General features: G+C 33.4%; 1 protein-coding gene across 13 annotated transcripts in view; it reads right to left on the bottom strand.

Moving 5' to 3' along the window:
* Window positions 1-23,185, bottom strand: part of RYR2 (ryanodine receptor 2) — a 302,536-nt gene that overhangs the window by 102,438 nt on the left and 176,913 nt on the right. For 12 of the 13 annotated variants that reach the window (XM_039366919.1, XM_039366921.1, XM_039366922.1 and 9 more), the window contains exons 44-59: window positions 22,913-23,016; window positions 22,098-22,233; window positions 21,227-21,413; window positions 20,281-20,386; window positions 18,773-18,893; window positions 18,470-18,639; window positions 17,345-17,565; window positions 15,531-15,621; window positions 14,589-14,729; window positions 13,195-13,358; window positions 12,197-12,275; window positions 10,996-11,085; window positions 8,268-8,405; window positions 7,412-7,489; window positions 6,728-6,803; window positions 5,267-5,393 (exon numbers count right to left, since the gene is read on the bottom strand). In XM_039366919.1, coding sequence (XP_039222853.1) covers window positions 5,267-5,393; window positions 6,728-6,803; window positions 7,412-7,489; window positions 8,268-8,405; window positions 10,996-11,085; window positions 12,197-12,275; window positions 13,195-13,358; window positions 14,589-14,729; window positions 15,531-15,621; window positions 17,345-17,565; window positions 18,470-18,639; window positions 18,773-18,893; window positions 20,281-20,386; window positions 21,227-21,413; window positions 22,098-22,233; window positions 22,913-23,016 — 2,029 coding nt within the window. The remainder of the gene's footprint in view (window positions 1-5,266; window positions 5,394-6,727; window positions 6,804-7,411; window positions 7,490-8,267; window positions 8,406-10,995; window positions 11,086-12,196; window positions 12,276-13,194; window positions 13,359-14,588; window positions 14,730-15,530; window positions 15,622-17,344; window positions 17,566-18,469; window positions 18,640-18,772; window positions 18,894-20,280; window positions 20,387-21,226; window positions 21,414-22,097; window positions 22,234-22,912; window positions 23,017-23,185) is intronic. The other variant, XM_039366932.1, reaches the window with a different exon arrangement.

Genomic DNA, 23,185 nt, shown 5'->3' with positions numbered 1-23,185 from the left:
ATGCAAACAAGTAAAATATTAAGAAATTTAGCAAAAGAGGATACCACCAAATGTAAAAAAGATGTTGAGACTCTAGAAAGAGTACAGAGAAGAGCAACAAAGATGATTAGGGGACTGGAGGCTAAAACTTACAAGGAACGGTTGCTGGAATTGGGTATGTCTAGTTTAATGAAGAGAAGGACAAGGGGTGACATGACAGCAGTGTTCCAATATCTCGGGGGTTGACACAAAGAAGAGGGAGTCAAGCTATTTTACAAAACACCTGAGGGCAGGACAAGAAGCAATGGATGGAAGCTAACCAAAGAGAGAAGCAACCTAGAACTAAGAAGAAACTTCCTGACAGTTAGAACAATTAATCAGTGGAACAACCTGCCTCCAGAAGCTGTGAATGCTCCAACACTGGAAGTCTTTAAGAGGAGACTGGACAGCCATTTGTCTGAAATGGTATAGGGTTTCCTGCCTGAGCAGGTGGTTGAACTAGATGACCCCCAAGGTCCCTTCCAACTTTATTATGATTATTATGATGATGATTATGATTATGATTATGTCTCAGTTACTTTTTTTCTTAAAAGAAAAGGGAGGAAACCCATGCAGTTGAGTTTTGATACTGATAAGGCTACATCAGGAAGGGAAAGAGCAAAATTCTGTCATGTGAGTTCCTGCCTGCCAAACCTGGAGAGAATGATGATGCTCTTCACATATCCTTTCTTTTTACCTTTCTATATTTTATTAATTTTCCAATTTTATATTTAAGTATTTAAAAAGCAACATGGTGGTTGGGTTAATCAATAGTTCAATAACATATAAACGTAAAGAAAAAGAGCAACAGAAGAAGGAGATTAAGGAAGCCCCACAAGTATTGGTTCCTGCTGTGGGAGAAGCAGGATTTACAAACTTTTTGGAGCTACCTTTAAGGGTAGATTTTAAAGCACTTCTTTCGAGGTTTATGGATAAGAGAGACTGATAAGGAATGTGTTTACTGTGGATGGATGGAGAGAAGATTATGGAGATCGAATGAAAATTCTAGATAAGAAGTTTAAGTTTAAGCACTTAGTTTAAGTATTCAAAAGAGTACTGAGTTTGCAGGAGAAGCAAGATTCACAAACTTTTTGGAGTTACCTTTAAGGGTAGATTTCAAAGCACTTCTTTTGAGGTTTATGGATAAGACAGACTGATAAGGAATGTGTTTATTGTGGATGAAATTTGTTATTGGTAAAGATTTAAAAATGTATAAGGGAATTTCAATGTTTTAAGTAATGTTTAAATTTGTGTTTTGGAGGGAGTTTACAAAGAATGATGGATAATAATATAAGTATGATATGAGAAGGTTCAGAGTATATTATAATGTGTTTAATGATTGAGGTTTTTTTATTATTATTATTATTATTTTTAAGAGAAGTTAACTTGTTTAATTAAATGTACTTAGATTTGTTTAGGAATTATATGTCTTTCAAGTTTTTTTTTTGATAGGAGAGAAGATTATGGAGATTGAATGAAAATTTTAGTTAAGAAGTTTAAGTTTAAGTATTTAGTTTAAGTATTCAAAAGAGTATTTAGTCTTAATGGTATATTGAATGTTTGTATGTTTATTTTTGTGTTTTAGATAAAGAAAGAGGGAGAGATTAGATTTTATATTGTAGGTATAGATAGTTAAAGAAAGTAATATTTAAATTTCTGTTTTGGAGGGAGTTTATAAGGAATGATGGATAATAATATAAGTATGATATTAGAAAATTTTTAGAGTATATTATAACGTGTTTAATGATTGTCATTATTATTTTTTAGAGAAGATAATTTGTTTAATTTAATGTATTTAGATTTGCTTAGGATTCATATGTGTTTTAAGTTTTTTTTTGAAAAATTTTAATTAAGCCTGTACTCAACTCTGGGAAGGTTGGGGGAGGGTATGGGAGGTTTGGGGAGGTGGGGGAGTGTATGGGAGGGGGGGGTTGGGGAAGGGATTTGTTTTGTAAAATTTAAAAACTTTCAATAAAAAAAAATAGTTCAATAACATACAAAAATCTTTAGTTACAACATCAAATATTTCCTCTTTTTCCCTTAATATCTACTATCTCGTATTTAAGCTAATACAGTTCTTATTATATCAACTAAATAAAAACATCATTATTACATTTTTCAATAAAATTTTAGCTTATACATATCTTAATTACTTTTACATTCAATCTTTATAGACAATCAACATCCTGTTATTGATTTTTTCCCCAATTTTTAGTTTCTCATCAATATTCAAATTTAACATTTGATATTTATAATTTCCAGGCTTTAGGTAACCAAAGTTTCCCTTATCTCAATTCATAACAGAATCTAATATTCAAAATACACATCTTATCTCTTTGAATATAGTCTTGTTCTATTTCCTAGAAGTTATCTATTTCCCACCATATTAAATCATCTAATTAATAACACAGTACCCCCTTTAATAAATCAAAACCATTATATATATTGTCTGAGTTAATCAATAAATCAAACATAGTCATATTTTTTTTCTTTGGGGCTAATTTTTAAATATTAAACAAATAGAATCCTTATTTTCAAGTAATTTCCAAATATTTTAAATTTAATGACCCAAATTCCCCATATCTCAACTTCTCCCTTTATCCCCCTAATTAGTAATATGAAATCCCCTCTAATAAATCAAAAACCCAATTTTCTACAGCCTTATTCTGGCTTTCTTCCTTTGCCAACTAGCCTTCCATGTCATCAGATAAATCTCCCTCTATTATTATATATTTTTGAAATAAGAGAGACCAAACTTCTGGTTTGCATCGTGGCTGCCACAGATGTTGGGAGGCGAGCTCCATCTTCCGCGTCTGATTTTGTTCCACTGGGGACCCTGGAAAGGATCGAAAGTTGCCCTGTAGGGGCAACGAGCAAGGAGGGGGCCCCACTTGATCACGGGAGGGCGGCAGCCCTTCTGCTTGATCTGGGGCAGCCCTCCAAACTGGCGGAGGAAAGACTGGCCATAGCAATATGGCTCATCACTAAGCTGCAGACAGCCAAAGTCAAACTTACCATCAAGCACTTCTAAAGCACTGCAGATGAAACTGGGTGAGATCTGATCTTCTCTTTAAGATCCTAAGTATTTTCTTTTCCTGCAAAATTTGCCCAAAGTATCTTGCCCCCTGTGAGGAGAGAGGGAAGGGAATTTCTGCCCCACCCTCTAAGAATAGCGGTGACTGACTACCCAGGGGAGTTAAAGCAATAAAAGAACAATTTTCATCTAATTGGATTTATATGTTTCTTAAACTTGGGGACCAAAAGTTTTCTTATCTTTACTGGAGACTTTTGTTTTTGTCTACAAAAAAAGAAATAAAACTGGAAAAGGGATAATAAAAATTTTGGATTTAAAATTTTTTAAACAACATCGGTGACATCTTGTGGTGAAGTTTGGTATTACAACTTGTTATTGCCTAAAAGAGACTTGGCTTAAGATGTTCCAGAACAATTCGCCAACATGCTGAAAATATAAAAAAGTACATGGAACATATTATCATTTATGGTGGACATGCCCAGTTGCGCAAAAATACTGGACTACAATAAGAAGATGGATCAAAGAAATAATAGACCAACCCGTAGACTGGAAACCAGAGATCTTTTTGCTGGGTATTTTAAACAGAAAATATAGTAAAGAAATATGGTACTTAATTTTACATATAATAACGGCAGCAAGAATAGCATATGCACAATGCTGGAAAAATGAGAATATACCATCAGAGGAAGAAGTGATAAGAAAAATCCTGGACTGTGCTGAGATGGACAAATTAACAAAAGAGATAAAAGAAAAGGAAGACACAGAGTACTATATAACATGGAACAAGTGGTATGACTGGTTGGAGACTAGAAATAATAGAGGAGAATAAATATGGAAAGGTCAAAAGTGAAAATATGTGTATAATAATGTATAATAATAATAACATGAATTATTCTTGGTAAGAAGTAGAGTATGAAGGAAGAAAAATGTAAATAAGAAACAACGGGGCAATAAGGACAAATTTTCTAAAGAAGAATAAGGGGGGAAATGTAACTAATAGAAGATTACCATTATGTAATCGCTGTTTAAAAAGGGGAGGAGTATATACTGTGTGTGTATGTGTGTTATGTTTTGTTTTGTTTTGTTGGTTCAAAAATAATTTTTTTAAAAAAATAAACAAATAAAAGAGACTTGGCTTGAAGCCCAGACTTCAGATAAAACTCTTTCGACCTTGATAGATACCACCTGTGAGAAACTCAGCTGTAAAGAGAACTTCTGGGCGGCATAACTGGCCTGCCTGAACTATGAATGTAAACCTTTACTGACTTTCAGGGTTATATGTCGGGAATTGCTTTCCTATCTCTTTATTTGAGGAAAATTGGTTATTATATGAGATGATGAAATACCTTGGACTATAAAATCTTACTTGACAAATGACTTCTACTATAAAGACTACCTATAAACAAATGAAATAGATGTCCCATACCTAGTTATAAAATTATTTTTAATGTCTGATTTTAAAGTCCTCAACTTAACACATTATTAAGAGAATATGGATAAAGACCAGGAAAAGATCCTTTCCATGTTGAAAGCAATACATGAAACCATTCTTTCAGCTTGTGACAAAATAAGACCCAACATAAAAGAACAAGGTGCCAGCTTAGATACACAAACCCAAATTTTGACCGCAACCAAAGAACTAACAATTCAGAAGATAACAGAAGAAGTGGAACAATAAAATACTAAGAAAGAGGACTCAATTGACCAACAAATACAGTTAATGGAAAATCCAGAAAAGAGAGTGACAACAGTGAAAATGAAAAAGACTTTCTATATACCGTAAATCATAAGAAATTTGAGAAAGAAGAACAGATTGAATGGAAGATAAACATATCAGGACAATCATGGGGAATTGGAATAATAGGGAGACAATTTAATGAATACAAAAATGGCAACATATCCTTTCTCACCATAACAGGGACATTTTTAATTTTTAATTTTTCTACTAGCACAGTTATGAAATGTTATCTTGGACCATAACTCTTATATTTGGCAAGAAAAAAATTAACATTTAATATTTATGTCTTCACACAAATCTTTACAAAAGATATTGTCTGGAAAAGGGCAAATCAACACATATTTGCATATTTCCAATGTATCTTTTTTTCTTATAAAAAACAAATCTTCCCATGCTGTACATTTTTAGCCACACAAAGTATATAATGAAAATTATTTCAGTTTTAAAGACTACAGCAATAATCAATCAGCATTTACCTGGACACAACATAGCCATTGATCTGGAGGAACTTCAGAATATCTTGGGCTTTCTCTCTATCCTTAGCTTTTTCTTTGGCTGTCAGTGTATCATAGGGTACAAGTAGTGGGTGATTTCCTCCTCCCACTAGAAAGGAAATGAAATGACAAAATAATGACCGTAGCATTATTTTTAAAATAATTAAATTTCATAAAAATAAAGACATTACAGTATTCACGTTGACCTGCTAGACATATTTTCCTGTATCATTACCCTATATTGCTAAAATAGATAATATTTAATTCCATATGTTAAGGTTTTAATCCAACAATGCTTACTGTTAAGAATGAAAATCCCAACTCTTGGAACCCATATTATTAGCCAGTTATCTAATTGATTTATTTATTAAATTTATATGCCTCTCATCTTACAGTCAAGCAATTCTTACTCAAAGTTCATTTAAAATTTTCGAAGTCATATATTACAGAAATCATTCTGAAATTAACGCTGCATACACATCTTAGAATTGCTTTTTCTTTGTTGTTGTTAATTGCGAAGTCGTGTCCGACCCATCGTGACCCCATGGACAACGTTCCTTCAGGTCTTCCTGTCCTCTACCATCTTCTGGAGTCCATTTAAGTTCACACCTACTGCTTCAGTGACTCCATCCAGCCATCTCATTCTCTGTCGTCCCCTTCTTCTATTGCCCTCAATTTTTCCCAGCATTAGGCCCTTCTCCAGTGAGTCCTTCCTTCTCATTAGGTGGCCAAAGTATTTGAGCTTCAACCTCAGGATCTGGCCTTCCAAAGAGCAGTCGGGGTTGATCTCTTCTAGGACCGACTGGTTTGAATGCCTTGCAGTCCAAGGGACTCGCAGGAATCTTCTCCAGCACCATAGTTCAAAGGCCTCAATTCTTTGGCGCTCAGCCTTTCTTATGGTCCAACTTTCACAGCCATACATTGCAACTGGGAAAACCATAGCCTGGACTATATGCACTTTTGTTGGCAGGGTGATGTCTCTGCTTTTTAGTATGCTGTCTAGATTTGCCATAGCTTTCCTCTCCAGGAGCAAGCGTCTTTTAATTTCTTGGCTACAGTCCCCATCTAAGGTGATCTTGGAGCCCAGAAAAATAAAATCTGCTTTTTCTTGCATGCATTTTAATATTTTCACCACCTCAGGCATGGTGTTATGTGGTCAATGTCAATTATGACATTGACCACATAATACCATATATAAAACTGCATTTGAAAAAAATAATGTTGTTAAAATATGTTATTCAAATAGAATCATTATTGTATGTAGCTCATTACAGAATTCTATAAACAAACAAACAAAAAAATAATACTGAAAATACTATTTCAACTACAGAATGCTAATTTCTGGGCCTCTCAATTTTCTATTTCAAAAATGCAGAATATCCTTAACAAGTACTCTTGACAGACAGCCTAAGATCATCCATATATTTTTAAAAGAGATTGTACCTTTGGCTTCAAGCTCCATTTTCTTTTTTTTCGCCCATATGTTATGATAATTTTCAGCCATCATCTCAGCCATTGCCTAAGAAGAAAGAAAGACATAAATAATTACAATTTGTTCTGTAGTAGGTTAGTTATGTTTCTTTTTCATTTTCTTTAAAAAAAATAATTGTTGCATTTTTGGCCCCAGCCCAAAAAATTAAATATCAACCACAGGTATGTTTTTAAATAATTAATTTGATAGAGGTTTCCACAAATTGTCTCCAATGTTACAGAAATTGCATGAGCAGAATTCTTCTCCTGGCATGCTCCCTCAGGAGGTGGGGAGGAGAAAATTTTTGCCAATTCATCCTTCAGCTCCTTGTGCTTCCCTAAAATCTGGTCTAGAAGATTGGAGAACCTTCCAGAGCAGTGTTGAAATTAGCAGGGAAAGTTGCCAGGGAAAGAAGGAATCGGCAAAAATTGCCTCTTACCCTTCCACCCGCTGGAACCACTGTATCAAAAGCCCTTCCATTCTTGAAAGACCAATTGCAGGTCCAAGCATCTGTTAGAAAAGTCGGAGAATAAATGATAACTATCAGAGGATTGCTAGAGAAGCTATGTTAAATAATTATTAAAAAAGCCAATTAAAAAGAAAAGTTGTTAAAACATTACGTTCCTAATGTAGATCACAATCACCATGTAACTTACATGTAACTCTCTGGACAGTGTAACATTACTCATGTCAATTGCACGGGGGGTATAGCCATGGACAGTATCTACAGAAATCTGAATAAATATCAATAGAGGTGTTAACAGAAAAAAGAACATATTTGAATGACAAGTTTAATGACAGCTTACAGAGGGGCTCCAACAAGGAATAGTTTAGCATGGTTTCATATATTTGTCTATTAAATCCTAAACATTTAAGACTGTGCTAGTTCTCATTGTTCAAAATAATCTAGCTAGTTCATAAAACTGCATACCGTGAACTCCAAAATGCCAATTTTACATTTTGAGAAAAATGAATAATTGACATATGCACTGATTTACAATAAAATAAAGGTAAATGTATAGATAAGACTCAAAACATAAAACATGCTAATTATCAAATATGGTAATCATCAAATAATGTAAACAGATTCTAATAGTTTCAGCTTATCTAATTTCAGGAATTTCAATGCTATATAGGAATTCTACTAAAGTTCTTTGTGTATCACAACATGTGTATCACAAAACATTTAGAAGCAGCATTACCTGAAGAAAGGATTTATCTTCTAGAAAAAAAAATACATATTCTCTCTGAAGCTTGTTTATATTTAAAATTGCATTTCTTTCTATATAATGGCCTGATAAAGTCACTACAGTTTTATAAAAATCACAATCCTAAAATATTTTGTAAAGAGAAATTCCAATTTCTTTAGATACTTCAAAAACAGCAAATACAAAATAAACATAGAGCATGAAACTTCTATCTCCAAAACAGTATTTAAAATAATAACTAGGACATATTGCTCATAAAGCTACTAAGTAACATCATCAGAAGTACTTGCAGCTCAAAATTTACCTGACTTGTCTGTGATATCCGACGTGAACGATTATAAAGAGCCATAGTATCTCCTTCCCTCGTTCTTTCAACCCGCCATCCCCAAGCAAGCATGGTTTTCAGAGACTCTTTAATTGGCCATCTATAAATTTCTTTTTCCTGAAAAAAAAATGTATATATGATGATCCCATTAATGGTAAAACAGCTGTCCTAATATCTGCCTTACAAGGTTAGTAGCACTCAATATTTTGATTGAATTTGAGATATGTATAAATAACAGAGACCACCACTCAGCAACTCTATATTAAAGTTAGATCATTGATTGCAAAAATCTACTTTGATTCTATGCACACCTCTTTTAAAGTAACTTCCTTAGCAGTCAAATATTCAATTAGAAATTGTTTATTTTGGATGTAGACTAGCATAAAACAAATAACATAACAATCACTCTGAAATCAAAGAATAAAATATCACATTGATAGAACAGAAAAAAAGAAAGACTAGTATAGAATTACAAAGTATAGGGCAGTGATGGTGAACATTTTAGAGACCAAGTGCCCAAACTGCAACCCAAAACCCACTTATGCATTGTTGGGTGCCGGGTGGGTGTGGCCCATTGGATGGGTGTGGCCCATTGGGTGGGTGTGGCCTATTGGGTGGGCGTGGCTGCGGTGATAACAGCAGACTGGGTGGGACTAAAAAGTTCAATCAATCAATTCCAACTTTGCAAGATCTTTTTTTTTCCCACAAGAAATTGACTGATTGATTGAATCTTTTTTTTTTGTACATGGCGACGGAGGCCTAAAGTGAAAAGGTTTTATAAAACCCAGCTGAAGGCATAGGACTGGGGCGACGGCACGCATGCCCACAGAGAGGGCTCTGAGTGCCGCCTCTGGCACCCGTGCCATAGATTTGCCCCACTGGTATAGGGATTAAAACCATAAAATCACAGTCTATAGTCTATAACAGCATTATAAGTCTGGTCTATAAAGTACTATGAGAATGTAAAACTATGCCTTTACACATGTGCCTGCTATAATGTTTTCCTCTCAACCCTTTGTGAAGCAAACTTCTGAAGCATACCTAAAGAGCTGAGATTCTGTTCTTATGATGATAGGAAAATTGGAACCATGAATTGCAGCGTTGCCTTTTTTTATACACACCTACACTATATGTATATTTTCCTATTTGCAATACAATACCCAGACAAGTTAAATACTTAGTCTTTTGCTAGCTGACCAGAATGTAAGGTTATTAGTTTTGTTTTATAATGATTGTTATCTGCCTTATGCTGTTCTATGACCAAAGTAAATAATAATTAATTTGAAACTGAGCACTAAAATACTAATTATTATCTACATTATTTATATAGCTTTTCTTTATGAAACAGCTATTTAAAATCTTTATATTTGTATCACTTATACAGTACATTAGAAGAGATATGAATGTGGCAATAACAAAAAAAGAAAAAGGGATATTTGTAAAAAGCCATTAAATATAATACAAATATTATAAGCATTTGATGACTACTTTCTAAGGACAAGAGTACCATCCTCAAATTGCAGCATTATACAGGAAAACAATTCCTACTAAATAACCAAAAGTATAAAATGAACCTTTTATACTTTTGGTTACCTATCATAGTGACTGAAAGAAAAGCAAAAATATCTTGCCCATAGAAACTGAAAGATGGATCATACACTTCAGAAGACCCCCTACTCTTATTTTTTATTGATGTGATAATATATCACAACTAAGAGACAGGTTAAGCAATGAGTAGTAAATTAGTAGGAAGATTGCTAAAAGTTAAGGATATTAAAAATCAGTATCCATGGGAAGGAATAAAATCTCCATGCTTTACTAACCTGAAAATCCCCAATTCCAAACTCTTAAAAGAGAAATTTATAGAGAAATTTATGGAGAAAATATTATTATCGATTTTGTTGTGGCCAATTTTGTTAGCATAGCATAGTTGTCCCCACAGATCCTTTCAAACAACTTTTTCACCCCCAAAAGCTGATGAGATATGGGATTTGCAAGTGATATGATAAGCATATGAAAGCAGTGCATTTACTCAACAAAGGGGGATAGACTGGAATTAGCTTAAAAGAGTACTGACTGATAGAAATATACTTCCAGACCTAATACTTAAGTGTTTAACCACTGATCAAATGTAAGATATATAATTAAAAATACTTGGATTGTGGTTCAATAATCCTTTTCACAGGCTATTATGCTGTGATTACAATGTTTATGAAATCTATGAGGATTTATGGACCAAAGGATAAATTATGATAGGTATAAAGTTTTCTTTTCAAACCCTAGCTTTACTGCTGTCCTTTGTAGTGCAAACAGCCGTCAAGGTAAGTCCATCACACACAATCTCTTCAGCTCTTCCATAGTGATGAGGTTTGATAGGGATGAGCAAAAGAGGAACAAAATGGAGGCTGAAGTTCCTATCACTATTTTTGCTGAGTATGTGGGTATGTTTCTTTCTGCTGGAGTTCTAGAAAATTCACACAAGCCCTGTGCTGTGATATAGGCAGATAATCTGGAGAAAATTCTCACTTTCCAGAATTTATTACTCTTGCCTTTCCAACTGAAAATGTTACAAATGACAGAAGAAACAACATATATTCTTCAAGTCTTAAAGGAGTTTTCTAATTTCTGGGAAAGCTCCAAAATTGGTTACCTTTAATGATTAAAAGAAAAGATTACAACAAAAAAAAATCTGACATGAACTTCTTACCTTTTCTGATAATAGTTTATATTGTTTCATTAATGGCTGCACTTTGGAAGATTCTGAATATGTTTCACCATATATCCACCCATTTGCAAACTGACAAAAGTTTAAAGAAAAGGAAGGGATAAGTTGATCAAGAATATTGATGCCATTTATGATTTGGATGCTCTTTTTGCATGCTATCAATATACCATACCAAGCTCATGAAACAAATGAAATTTCCCATATTTTATCTTGGTTCTTCTACTTTCTTCTGATCTTAATAGTTATAATAGCAATTAAAAACTCCTGGGCTTTAATTTGTCATGCAAATTTTACTTTCACAAGTGTTATACGGTATATTACAATGTAATCTTTTTCATCTTGTATAGCAATCGGTTTTATAAACTGATAATGAAGTCATACTTAATGTGTCTATCCTATATCCCAAACATCAACAGTCATGCACAAGAGGGAAGAATTAATTCATCACAGACCCCAGAATTTCCAAATGTGTAGAAACGTTATGGGGCAAAAACTTTAAATAAAAATTAAAACAGCCTTCTTAACTGACACAGAATGCCAACTGACTGTTGAGTAGAATGAAGAATGGGTAGAAGGGAATATAGTGCAATAAATATACTTCAGAATCTTCATTGAGGGTACTAAGAACCTGCATATCTATGTTTGAGCTCACTACAAAAATTGAACGGGTTATGTTGAAGCATTGTAAAAAGTTTTTTGCTAACGATTGTAACCTCTTGCAGTATCAGTCTCCATTTTTCAAACTCTTCAGAGAAAAGATACCAATGTTCTTCTAGTGAAAGTGACTGGGAAAAATACCATTTAAAAAAACTAATCTGTTTTAACAATAATGGCATTGTAAAAGACAACCATGCAAATGCAGCCATCCAAATATGTGATGATAATTGTGATACCCAAAAAAATCTTATTAAAATAAACTTGTTAACTGAATGGATCTGGGTAAAATGTAAAAACTGGGCTGATCCTTCTCTTAGAGAAAGTAAATGCACTCAAAAATTTAAAAATCTGATTAAAGAATTAGAATGTTTCAATTAATGCAACATAAACATGAATACTGATGAATACCGAAATGAAAAATAAAATCAGATCATTAGCAAGATTCATTCCCTAATGTTTTACATATATCCCAGCAAAATGAGAGAGAGATATGCCTATGATGCATACATGTGAACGTACACTTTACCTTTTCCATGCACCATTTATCGTGAGAATGTTCAGCATATTTGTTTATAAAGTAGTCTAGTTTTTCAGGAATTGTAATGCTAAGTGAGAACAAACAAGGCAAAGATAAGTATTTCATGACATTAAAATAATTTAACTATTATCAGCATTTGCATTTATCTAATTCTAGTATTATTTCACAGAACGAAAACTGGTAATAGATCATTTTATAGAAATTTTGAAAAAATAAAATAATCAGTCACTGAACATAAAGGAAACTTAAATTGCCAATTGACTTACACTTTTTGTACTGTGATTATTAGAAAAGAAAAGTGAAATATTCTAAGTCATTTAAATATTTATGTATTTGACAATCAATCTTCATTAACAAATAGTTAAGAAAAAACAATTTCTTGGAAATCCTCTTTAAGACAGACACATTCTTTATAGCAATACAGCTAAATGTTTTAACAGTACCAAAAAAACCTATATTCATTTCATATTATTTTAAAAGTTATGGAATCTGTTTTGCTCTCTGAGCTTGGTTGTTTGCTTGCAGACATTTTATTAGTTTCCTACCTAACATTATCAGTGCTAGTGGGGGGGGGGTGTTTCCCTGTTTACATACAATAGCTTGCCCTGCCAGTGCTGATGGGGGTATAATAATTCCATAATTAGGGTATTGTTTTCTGCTTGATTGCTAGTGAAGATTTCTCCTTCTTAGCTTTTTTATTGTTTCTTTTCAATGCTGTATAAATGTAGATTACCTCAATGTGTCTATTAATGGCTGATTTATCTGAACCCCAAGCTTCCAGCAATTCTTTAGCATTTTTTGGATTTAACTTGGTCTAGGCAACAGACAAAAGATCAGAACACATCCTCTTCAGCAGCCAATGTCTGTAAGCAAATAATGAAGCTCAGAACTCAACAAGTACTCCATAGTTTAACCCTGAGCTACGTATATTTTCTTCTATTTAAAAGTTATGCTTAACTCAATACAGGCTATGAAAACATCCTTACTTCGAAGTATCAACAGGCTGTGGATTGAAGTTCCCATCTGAATCCATGGAAGCCTGTTTTTCCATAACACCAACATAATTTGATTCCATGTAATCAGGAGGTAAAGCCCCAGCTACAGCACTCAGGCATGGCAGTGCTAATTTGAATAGTTCTTGTTCATATTTCTATAAAGACAAAATAAGATGCAAAATACCCTGGTAAAAAAATAAGACAACTTCTGTTTATCTGGGAAAGGTCTCAGCGTTCTATTACCACTATCATTACTATATTGTTCCATTAATTAAGTTTACTTTCAAGTCAAACTACTTTAGGCTTTCTAACTAATGTGGATCATCCTTCCCAAAACAAAGCCACACTTCCCAAGGGAAATCAGCACAGTCCCTTCCCTGCACTAGAGACAAGAGCCATCAAATCTATCAGGATAATGTTCCCTATAGAGCAGACATGTCAAACACGCGACGTCGGAGCTTTTTGCCATTGCTGGCAATGGGGTGGGCGTGATTCCAGTATGATGAAACCGGCCCACGGGCCAGCAGTTTGAGACCCCTGCTATAGAGGCTGAGCCCTGTTGTATTTAACAAATATTGACAACACCAGGGAAAAAATGAAAAAGAAAAATGATATACTTTGTAGTCTGAAGGTAGACAAGCATTTTGTTCAGATGTTGATTTAGAGGAGTTTTTTTTTTTAGTTTAATAGTCTGCAGACTTAGTTGCAGTTGTCAATTGAATCAATAGTTTTCAATTCTAAGGTAGTTCTAACTAGCAGTTGAGTTTGCCGAGTACTATAATCTTCCCCTATGACACACTAAAAATTAACAACAATAATCAATGGAAGAATTTCTGAGAGCCAGTGTGGCATTTATTTATGATATATTGATTAAAGTATTGGAACAGGTGCTTGGAATTACAGGTTTTGGTCACCTTCAGCCATAGAAGCTCACTGGGTGATCTGGGGTCAGTCACCATCTTTCATCTCAACCTACCTCACAGAGTATTGGAGAAAACAGAAGAGAGAACACTATATAAGCCACTTTGTGCTCTCAAATAAAAGGTGGAATATATGTTGAATTAAAAAAAATGAAATCCACTTTTATTTATAAATATTTAGCACCCTCATATTCATCTCTACCTCACACTGCTAGCACAAATGGCGTTTTTCATTTAATGTAATTCTTCTATCAAAGGCAACAAAATTATAGAGTAGAATTAACATTTATTAAAGTAATTTGCTAGCTAATTAATTTTTAAAGATATATTTAAGCAACATTTTAATTTTGTTTTTTAATATGCAGCCTTCCATATTCATCATGCAGTACAATTATGTAATTAATATGTAATTAATAGATTACATGTAATTAATAGATATTAAGAAATCACATCCTAAAATGTTACCTTTTGAGATAAAGCATCAAAAATACCCCAGAATAACTTTCTGGACAAATGAAGTTCCTCTTCTGATGCAGCACCAAAGTTGCCCCACCCTCCTGGTAAACAGTAATATTTCCAGCATCTTTCATAATGAATTGTCAGCAACTAAAAAAGAAACATGAGGATTTGCTTTCTGAAAAGCCACTGCTTGTTCAGGGAGGCAGCTGCATATAATCACTTTAAATGATAGATGCACAGATATTCCAGCAGGTAATAACACTATAAAGATTAAAATAATTATCTCAATCCAATCAAACAATTATTTCACAATTAACCTATTGTTACATTAGCATGCTTTTGCTGGTTTTTCTTTAAATTAAATGTTCAGCAAATAATTGCTTCCATATCTCTACATTATCTCCAAACCTTTACCAGTTCTTACTTAATAAGGTTTGAATCATTGTAATCACTGTTAGCTCTTGGCAAAACACTCTGGGGAAGAATTGACAAAATAATGAATGAAGTGGGTCTTCTAAATATCTTTCATTCAACTTGTATATATGAAGGTAAGACAAATATTTTCTCCTGTCTGTTAATCTAGCTGAGATAATTACTTCATTTTTTGTTTCACTACATCCTTTACATACAGCAAGTCTTAGGCAAAGTCTGTGTTTTCAATGTTTACAGTGTGTAGTTTTTTGTAAGCACTGTTGAAGGAATATTAAATTTGCATCCAGTTTTGAATCACAACTGATCCTTCTGGATTGTTTTGCTTTATAGAACACTGCTGAACTATCAAAACTGAACCTAGAGATCTCTTAAACAGAATAACCATGACACAGTTTTTGTGATAATCCTACATTTAGTTTAAATATTATAATGGATGTGACATTGGCCATCAGCAGTTTCTTCTGATAGGTGATGCTTAATGACAGTAACTGTATATTTTATAAAAAGGAAACTTACCTTAAGAGGCATTTTGGCATGTTCATTTAGAAGAGGGATATCAAATACTAATCTTCTCAACAAATGTTGCATCATTGAAGGTCTTAGCTGACTATCAGTAGAAAAAAAGTTTGTATCCATTATTGTGATTATGCAAGTGAGTAATCTGTAATCACTACAGAAGCTTAATCAGTCTTTCTGATTAAAAGATAACAGTATATGAAATATGTAGATAAAATATTCTAATATTCAGACTCTTGCTTGAACAAAAATAATGTGAGAGGTAATAAAAATGCTGAATTCATATTCAGTTTTTTTAGCATTATTTCACCCTTATCCTTTTGTAGGAAAAGTTATTTTCTTTTAACAAAATGTATGTTTTGTCTTTGGTAATATAACAAAAACCTAAATTGTATTTCATATTTAGAGTTTGGCAAGCAGGCATAATCAAAGTTGCATAGCCCTTACTCTCACCAGTGTCTGATACATAACAATTTATTTTGCATTTTAACTACCGGTTTTTCATTGTTGATCCTGTGGATGGTTTACTAATCAACTACTACATATCTTATTTGAGGATACCTCCCAAATACATTATTTTTTATTGAATGTTATTCTAACAGCATCAGTCCTGGAATCTATTTTTATTGTAAATATTACATACTGGTAATTATTACATGCTAGTAGCTAAAGTAATTACAGATACTTTTGCTCTGTTGATTCATTCTACTATCAATCCTACATCCTACTAGAATTCAACTCCATCTCTACAAGCTTTCTGCATCCATGAAATTACTGACTATTTGGCTCAACAGATACAATAACAGTTAGCAATGGAATCTACATTTTATCTACTTTTGTTAAGTCATGCAATCTTCGTGTTTTTTTCCTAAATAAAGCTTATTTTTGTTTTTCTTTTAAACAAACAATAGCCCCAAGAATAATTTCCTATACAACTTCCAAGGGAGGCATGGTGAACTGAATAATGTCTCTGAAAGTACAGCTGATGACCATGTCAAAAATGAAGAAACTGGAAAGTAAACCAGTTGCTTGGAAACCTTTTGGATAAGAAAAGGATAGGAGATTACCCACATGTGCTCCAGACAACTGCTTCTTGTAAAGAGACTGCAGGACAGCAGTTTTCTGTGGGTTTAAGCACTAGAAGATGAGAGAATCAGCCATCTTGCTTGCAATTCTTTTAAAGGACACTTAGTTTGCAAGCCTCACTTTCTAATCATTTTTGGCCTACTAACCATCTTAAAGCTATTAGCTATGAAAATATTTTCCTGCTGGATTTACAAAAGAACCTTGTTAAAAATAAAACCTTGAAGAAATCGAAAGAACTTAAAATTCTACATTATTTGATTAAAGATTAAGACTGTAAAAGTAAAAGGAAGAAATCTAAAGTTTGTTTATTTGATCAGGGATTAAAATAAGACTTTTAAAAAAAATTTCTAGCAGCCCTTTATGGAATTTTTGCTGACACTAGGATTGAAAAGTAGATGTTTTATGGATTTACTTATAAAGAAGGGATAGGATATGGTATGAAAATATTTTTGTTTAACCTTATAGGGGGTGAAAAGTTATTAAGTTTGTTTACACTTGATATGATGAAAGCTGAAAATCTCTTCTTACATATTTCTTTTCTTCTTATTATATTTTTTTTCTTTCTCTTTCTCTTTTTTCTTGTACTTTTTTCGATTCTCTCCAAGTATAGTTTATATTAGGTTAGACTATTGTAATCAAAATTCTTAATAAGAATAATGTCTTACAGAAGTTTTTCCCCTTAATGTTAGTGTTTCTCTCTCCATCCATGCTCTCTAACCCATCCTTACCCACAAATGGAGAGTAGGCACTCTTCAATAGAATCCCGCTGAGCTTTGGTAAGAGAACAGCCTTTGGAAAGCCGATATACAGTATGTAGCAAGGAATCTATAAGGGAAGCATGATGTTCTGTTCCAGCAAAAAGAGGAGCACATCTTGTTAATAAAGGCAAAACAGCAGTGCAGAGGTATCGATTAAGAGCCAGGGCCATATCTGTGGCACTCAGGGCAACCTATAAAACAAATTATATAACAATTCAAATATTTTGCTGCACAAAAATGACACAGTCACAGTATGTTTGAACTAAGACTTTTCGGACCTGCTAAGAATATAAAATATATTTTTATATTTTTTTCTTTATTCCAGTCTTTATTAAAATTAAAAATGCAAACACTGAAGGACCACTAGATGGCAATACAGGTTTCTGCATCTTGTAGCTACTATCTCATGGTTGCCCCAATTTCTGCAGTAGAAATAATTAAAACGTATTTGTTTTATTATTCCCATATTAAAATTGCATTCATTTTGAATCAACAGTGATGGTACAACACTCTAGATTTAGCCTATTATTAGAGCTATTTTTGCATCATCTTATGCAATAACAATCAGATATTTAATCAGACAGTGGTAATTTCTTTTGAACATTTCATTTGTGTTTGAATTACAGTTTATTTTTTAAAAAAACAGATGTCTATGTTTCTATGTCAAGGTTTCAACTTCAAAGCCCATCTGTATGAGAGGAATATTATATAATACAATCACCCTTCTCTCTACAAACCTAAATGTCATTTCTTTTTTAGGTTAATTAACACTGAGAAACTGTGTTCACTTTAAACTTGAAATCTGACCCAAGTCTCAAAAGAAACCAAATGTTTCTTTTCCCAGAATCATGCAGCAACTACAAAAGACAGCCATGGAACTCCAGGATAAATCACTGTTGCTTTAAGGAACTGAAGACTGGGGTACATGAAGGCTCCCACACTTTGTTCCCTTTGACTGCAAAGCATTACTTAGTCCTAACTGAAAACACTAACTTATCATTTTTAAAAGTATTTAAAGTATCAAAATTTATGCAAAGGATAAATCTGGATAAAACAGAAAACAATAATTAAGGAAGGTTAAAAGTTACTTGTTACCGTATCTAATGAAGCAGCTGCACGAAGATCTGGCAGAAAGCCAACTTCTAGAAGGTGAAGAAGAAAATCTTGGTCTTCAATTCCGTAGACCCTATCGAGAAACAATACCATCGCTGCCTTGTGATCAGGGCAAAACCCCCCTGACATATCAGGTTCCGCAACATTGCCATCTGAAAAAAAATAGGGGAGAGGGAGGGAGAGAGGGAGGGAGAGAGAATGAATTATGTGTTCACACATGATGAAGAAGAAATAATCAAGTCACTCATAATAAATGATAGAAAGAAAAACTGTAAGTTTTCTTACCTTTTGCTATTGTTGGCATATGAAAAGGAATGCTAATTACACCCACTAAGTCCTCCAAAGGAATCAAAGACCTTAGAATAGATCTGATTCTAATGGCTTCCCCTTTGCCAGCATGGATGAGCTAATGGAATAAGGCAATAAGTGTTTAGCTGTCTTGTATGAGAATATAGCAATCAAAGAATGCAGATATATCCTTATAAATGAGAATTCTATTAATAAGCTAATTATACATTTATGTGCACCAAATAATAATTCTGTGACTTAATACAATATAACTTGAAATCTCATAGAGCTCAATATTTGTTCAAAGATGGGCCTGATATCATATTCCAATTACTATTAAAAGATGGTGCAGTTCTCATGGTAAATATTCCCCTGAAGGAACTGAAGAAGCAATTATGTTAACAGTCATTTCTATTTATGTCAAAAAAGACAGAAATGAGAAGTTCACATTTATAAAAAGTCAAATTACATATTTAATTTTCCTATGGGTAAAGAACATCTATAATGTGAATTGTTTCTATTACAGCTCAAGTTACTTTATTCCATTCAATTACCACCACACAAATATCTATGTACACTCACATTCATTCTTTCTTTTCCCCATATAACATCCAATCAAGAATCTTAGTCATTGCGGGATAGTCAGAGTTTTTGTGCTCTGGGGTGAAGTAGATTCTATCTATCTATCTATTTATCTATCTATCTATCTATCTATCTATCTATCTATCTATCTATCTATCTAAGATGCTGCCCATCTCACTTTTGGGAGAAAAGTAGGTGTGTTGATTCCTAAATTCCACCTACAATAACATTTTGAATTTTAGCGTGTTTATGTGAACCTTGAAATTTTCTGTCTCAACACAAAGGACAACATGAGGTTCATAGAATAGTTATTTGTATATAACATTAAATCATCACTAGGTTACGCAGAGATTAGATTAATCGTTCTGAAGATGTTTTATTTTTCCTTTGACTGTTTCATATTCCTGCAAACCATGATGTTCCCCAGGATTTGCTGATACATCTTTTTGTTCATGAGTACCACTATCTCACCCACAAGCCCATGAATTAAGGAGTACTTGAATCAGAAAAAGGATGCTGGTTCACATTATTCATTAACACATAGGATATAAATTTAGCAAAAGTAATAAACAGTAATTACATGCATACTGTCAGGGAATTGCACAACAGGTGTCCAAATGAAGTCACTCTGACATGAACTTGTGGTTTTAAAAAAATAAATATATTTAACATCTATATTTACAGTAAACAAGATAGTCAGGCATATCACTTCATCATAAGGTAAATCAACAGGGAAATCACAGAACAGCACACAGAGCACACAGAAGAAAAAAAAAAGCAGGAAAAAGAGAAACTCTCCTTTCTCACCCAGCAACCAATCATAACATAGATGCAGGAGCCTGCACTGTGCAAACAATGAACTACAAATGTGTATTCTGGCTTATTATACTGCTATTAAATTAAATATCTTAACACATACTTACATGCATTTCTGGAGCACAGCGTCCCAAGAGATCAATCAGGGCAGCATAAAAAGTCATGATGGCATTTCCCATGTGAACAGTATCGTCCTCTTCTTCTACTTCACTTCTGTTCAGTTTTTCAAAGAAATTAAAAAATAGTGAAGAAATAAAAATTTATGTATTAAATTTGCTATATAATTTATCTTTAGTGAGACCTGGGTTCAAGCCTTGGCATATCCAGTTAAAACATAGATTTTAATGCTCAGAAAATCCTCAAAACAATTAAGATTATAGTGAAAATTTTACATTAATTCTAAGCCCTTTGTCTTAAAATAATACAAAATACTTTTTTTTTTTGGTTTGGTGGGGGTTTTTTTGGTTTGGTGGGATTTGGGAGGGAGGGAGGGAGGGAGGGAGGGAGGGAGGGAGGGAAAGAGAGAGATTCTCTGAAAACAGCAGGGAGACTATTGCTCAACTATTATAATAGTTGGTGAACAGAAAAATAAATTTCAGTAAAAGAATTTATGCCCTAAGTATTTTAGAACACACGGAAATAATAATAAATAAGTTAAATTATATGGGGTAGTGGTTACATACTACCTTAACTACACAATGAAATATTCTATTGCCCATCTGTGTTCTACTTATGGATGGACAGGTAAGATATAAACAGGATACAAAACTTGCAAATTTTTTGAATCCATATGCTGATGTTCCTCTGATCTTGAGAGTTTGTATTTGTAGTAAGCAGAAGATTCTTATCATTTGTATCATAAATAATGTATTGTTATTAACATTCTCTACACAAATTAACATTAGGTATTATACTTAAGAAATTTATTAGGCTTTAGTTTCAAACAAGCAAATGTTATTATTGTCATAGAACAGCATCACACAGTTCCTTTTAGAAACAATGAATCCTATAGAAAAATTATATTCAGGGAATAAACATTTCCATTCTACCTACGGTGTTCTAGTGGATCCATTAGTTGATGAAGGACCATCTCTTGTGGGATCTTCTGATATATTTATGGCTTCTTCCATGGCAGCAAGCAAACCATTTCCACCTTCACCTCTCAGTGCTGGTCCAAAACATTCAGGACGTCGAATGAGCAGTCTAACCACCACATTAGCATTTTCTTCAACACTCTCTCCTACAATCATATAGAAACTTAACTACCTGATACAGCCAAAAATCTGGAATTAGTTTCTATAAACATATGATAAAGAAGCCCAATATTTTACTCCACATATATATAGTCTTTATTCATTTTGAAATTTGACAACTATATTAGCAGGGAGAGAGAACCTACATTGTGCCTGAAGCTCCACTATCTCTAGCCCATAAGCAGACTTTAAGGACTGAATTAAACAGTTAAACTATGAGAAACTCCATCCACTTTATCAATATCCAAAAGTGTCTCAGATAACATCACTATAAATTATACATGTCTCTTCTCTCTTACTTCCTAACAATTATATTTGAAATCAACAAAGTTATACGGCATGTACTGGAATATGAGATGAGAAAAAGAATGGATAAATTGAGCTTCACACAGATTCTCAACACAGAAGGAAGAAGTTGGAGAAGGAGATGCCAATGGTATTGGGTAGGGAAGATATGTTATTCTTTGAATTATTCCAGTTTTCTCTCAAGGTTTCTCTCAATGCTGCATAGTGACTTAAGAACATTGCTAAAAAGGAAACATTTATCAAACTATGACATCATAAACACACCTGAGAAGCAGCACTTCATCAGGCACATTAATAAATGTAGTTAAGGTATAATTGATTAGTAATAACTAGGTTATTCAAAAACTGAAGTATCTTAACACTACCATTGCAAAAAACAGCAAAACGAAGGAAATCCAGGTATCGTTCTCCTTCAACTGGGTTCCATCCAATATCTGGATAGCCTTTAGAAATTAGTAAAGGACAGTTCTGCAAACCACAGCCAGCCAAGTAGCGGACTACCTAAAAACAAGACAAAATTAAACAATAGAAGCATTTACTGCCCCTGTCTCTCCCCCTCTATCTATCTATGTATGCATATTTTACCAGTGTCTAGATTCCATAGTCATCTTGTTCCCCAATTTGAAGATGCTCATTACACACTTCATACACCTATACTCTTCCTCTCTTCTCCATCCTGACTCTTTAGATCTTCATTTATAATTCTCAGACTGCTCTTTTGTCCACATTATCACAGTAGTCTTAGTTCCTTTCCCTTCAACTCTATGAAAAACCTTCTGCTTAAGCACAGTTCATTGTATTTACCTTTATTAACAACCTGGTGGTCAATACAGCTATAGAAAAAATAAATGTACTAGAAGTTACTTTCACCTTTATTTTCCTAATTTTATTTCTATTCTAGAAATTGTACATAGTTCTGATTTTTCTCTTATGTTAGTAATCACTTTTTAATGAATTGTACAATGGGTACTTTCTCTCCTGGTTTTGCATTTTCTGTTCATAGAGCTACTCTTCCCAGCAAAAGTTTTGTGCCTTTGAGATGAAACTAAAACCTGTCATTATGGGGCTCTTGTATATGAAAATTACATGGCTAACAGGATGCAAAGAGCTGCTACTATATGTTAAGAAATATGTGAATACTTACTAAAATATAGATTCTACAATACTATTTATGATTTACCTTCTCTAAGTCAGGTTCTCGTAAAGCCAATGCAAGTTCATTATTATCCATTACTGAAGCTGCTGCAACATCTAAAGGTGTTGATCCACGCATAGAAGGAGAAGCTATCAAATGAATTTCAGAAATTGGCAACATGTTAAAACAGAACAGCATCCTGTTATCGAAATATAGTAGCTAAATGAAATATTTCAGATTTGAAAACCACATTTTATAATATACAGCCATCATTTTGTTGAGTCAATATCATCTGAATAATACCACTTGTTTTTATTA

The sequence above is a fragment of the Crotalus tigris genome, unplaced genomic scaffold (genome assembly GCF_016545835.1).
Source record: "Crotalus tigris isolate CLP2741 ecotype Arizona unplaced genomic scaffold, ASM1654583v1 scf7180000020463.618913, whole genome shotgun sequence".
NCBI lineage: Eukaryota > Metazoa > Chordata > Lepidosauria > Squamata > Viperidae > Crotalus > Crotalus tigris.
Note: the sequence above shows the minus strand (reverse complement) of the source record. Positions and strands in the feature narration are given on the sequence as shown.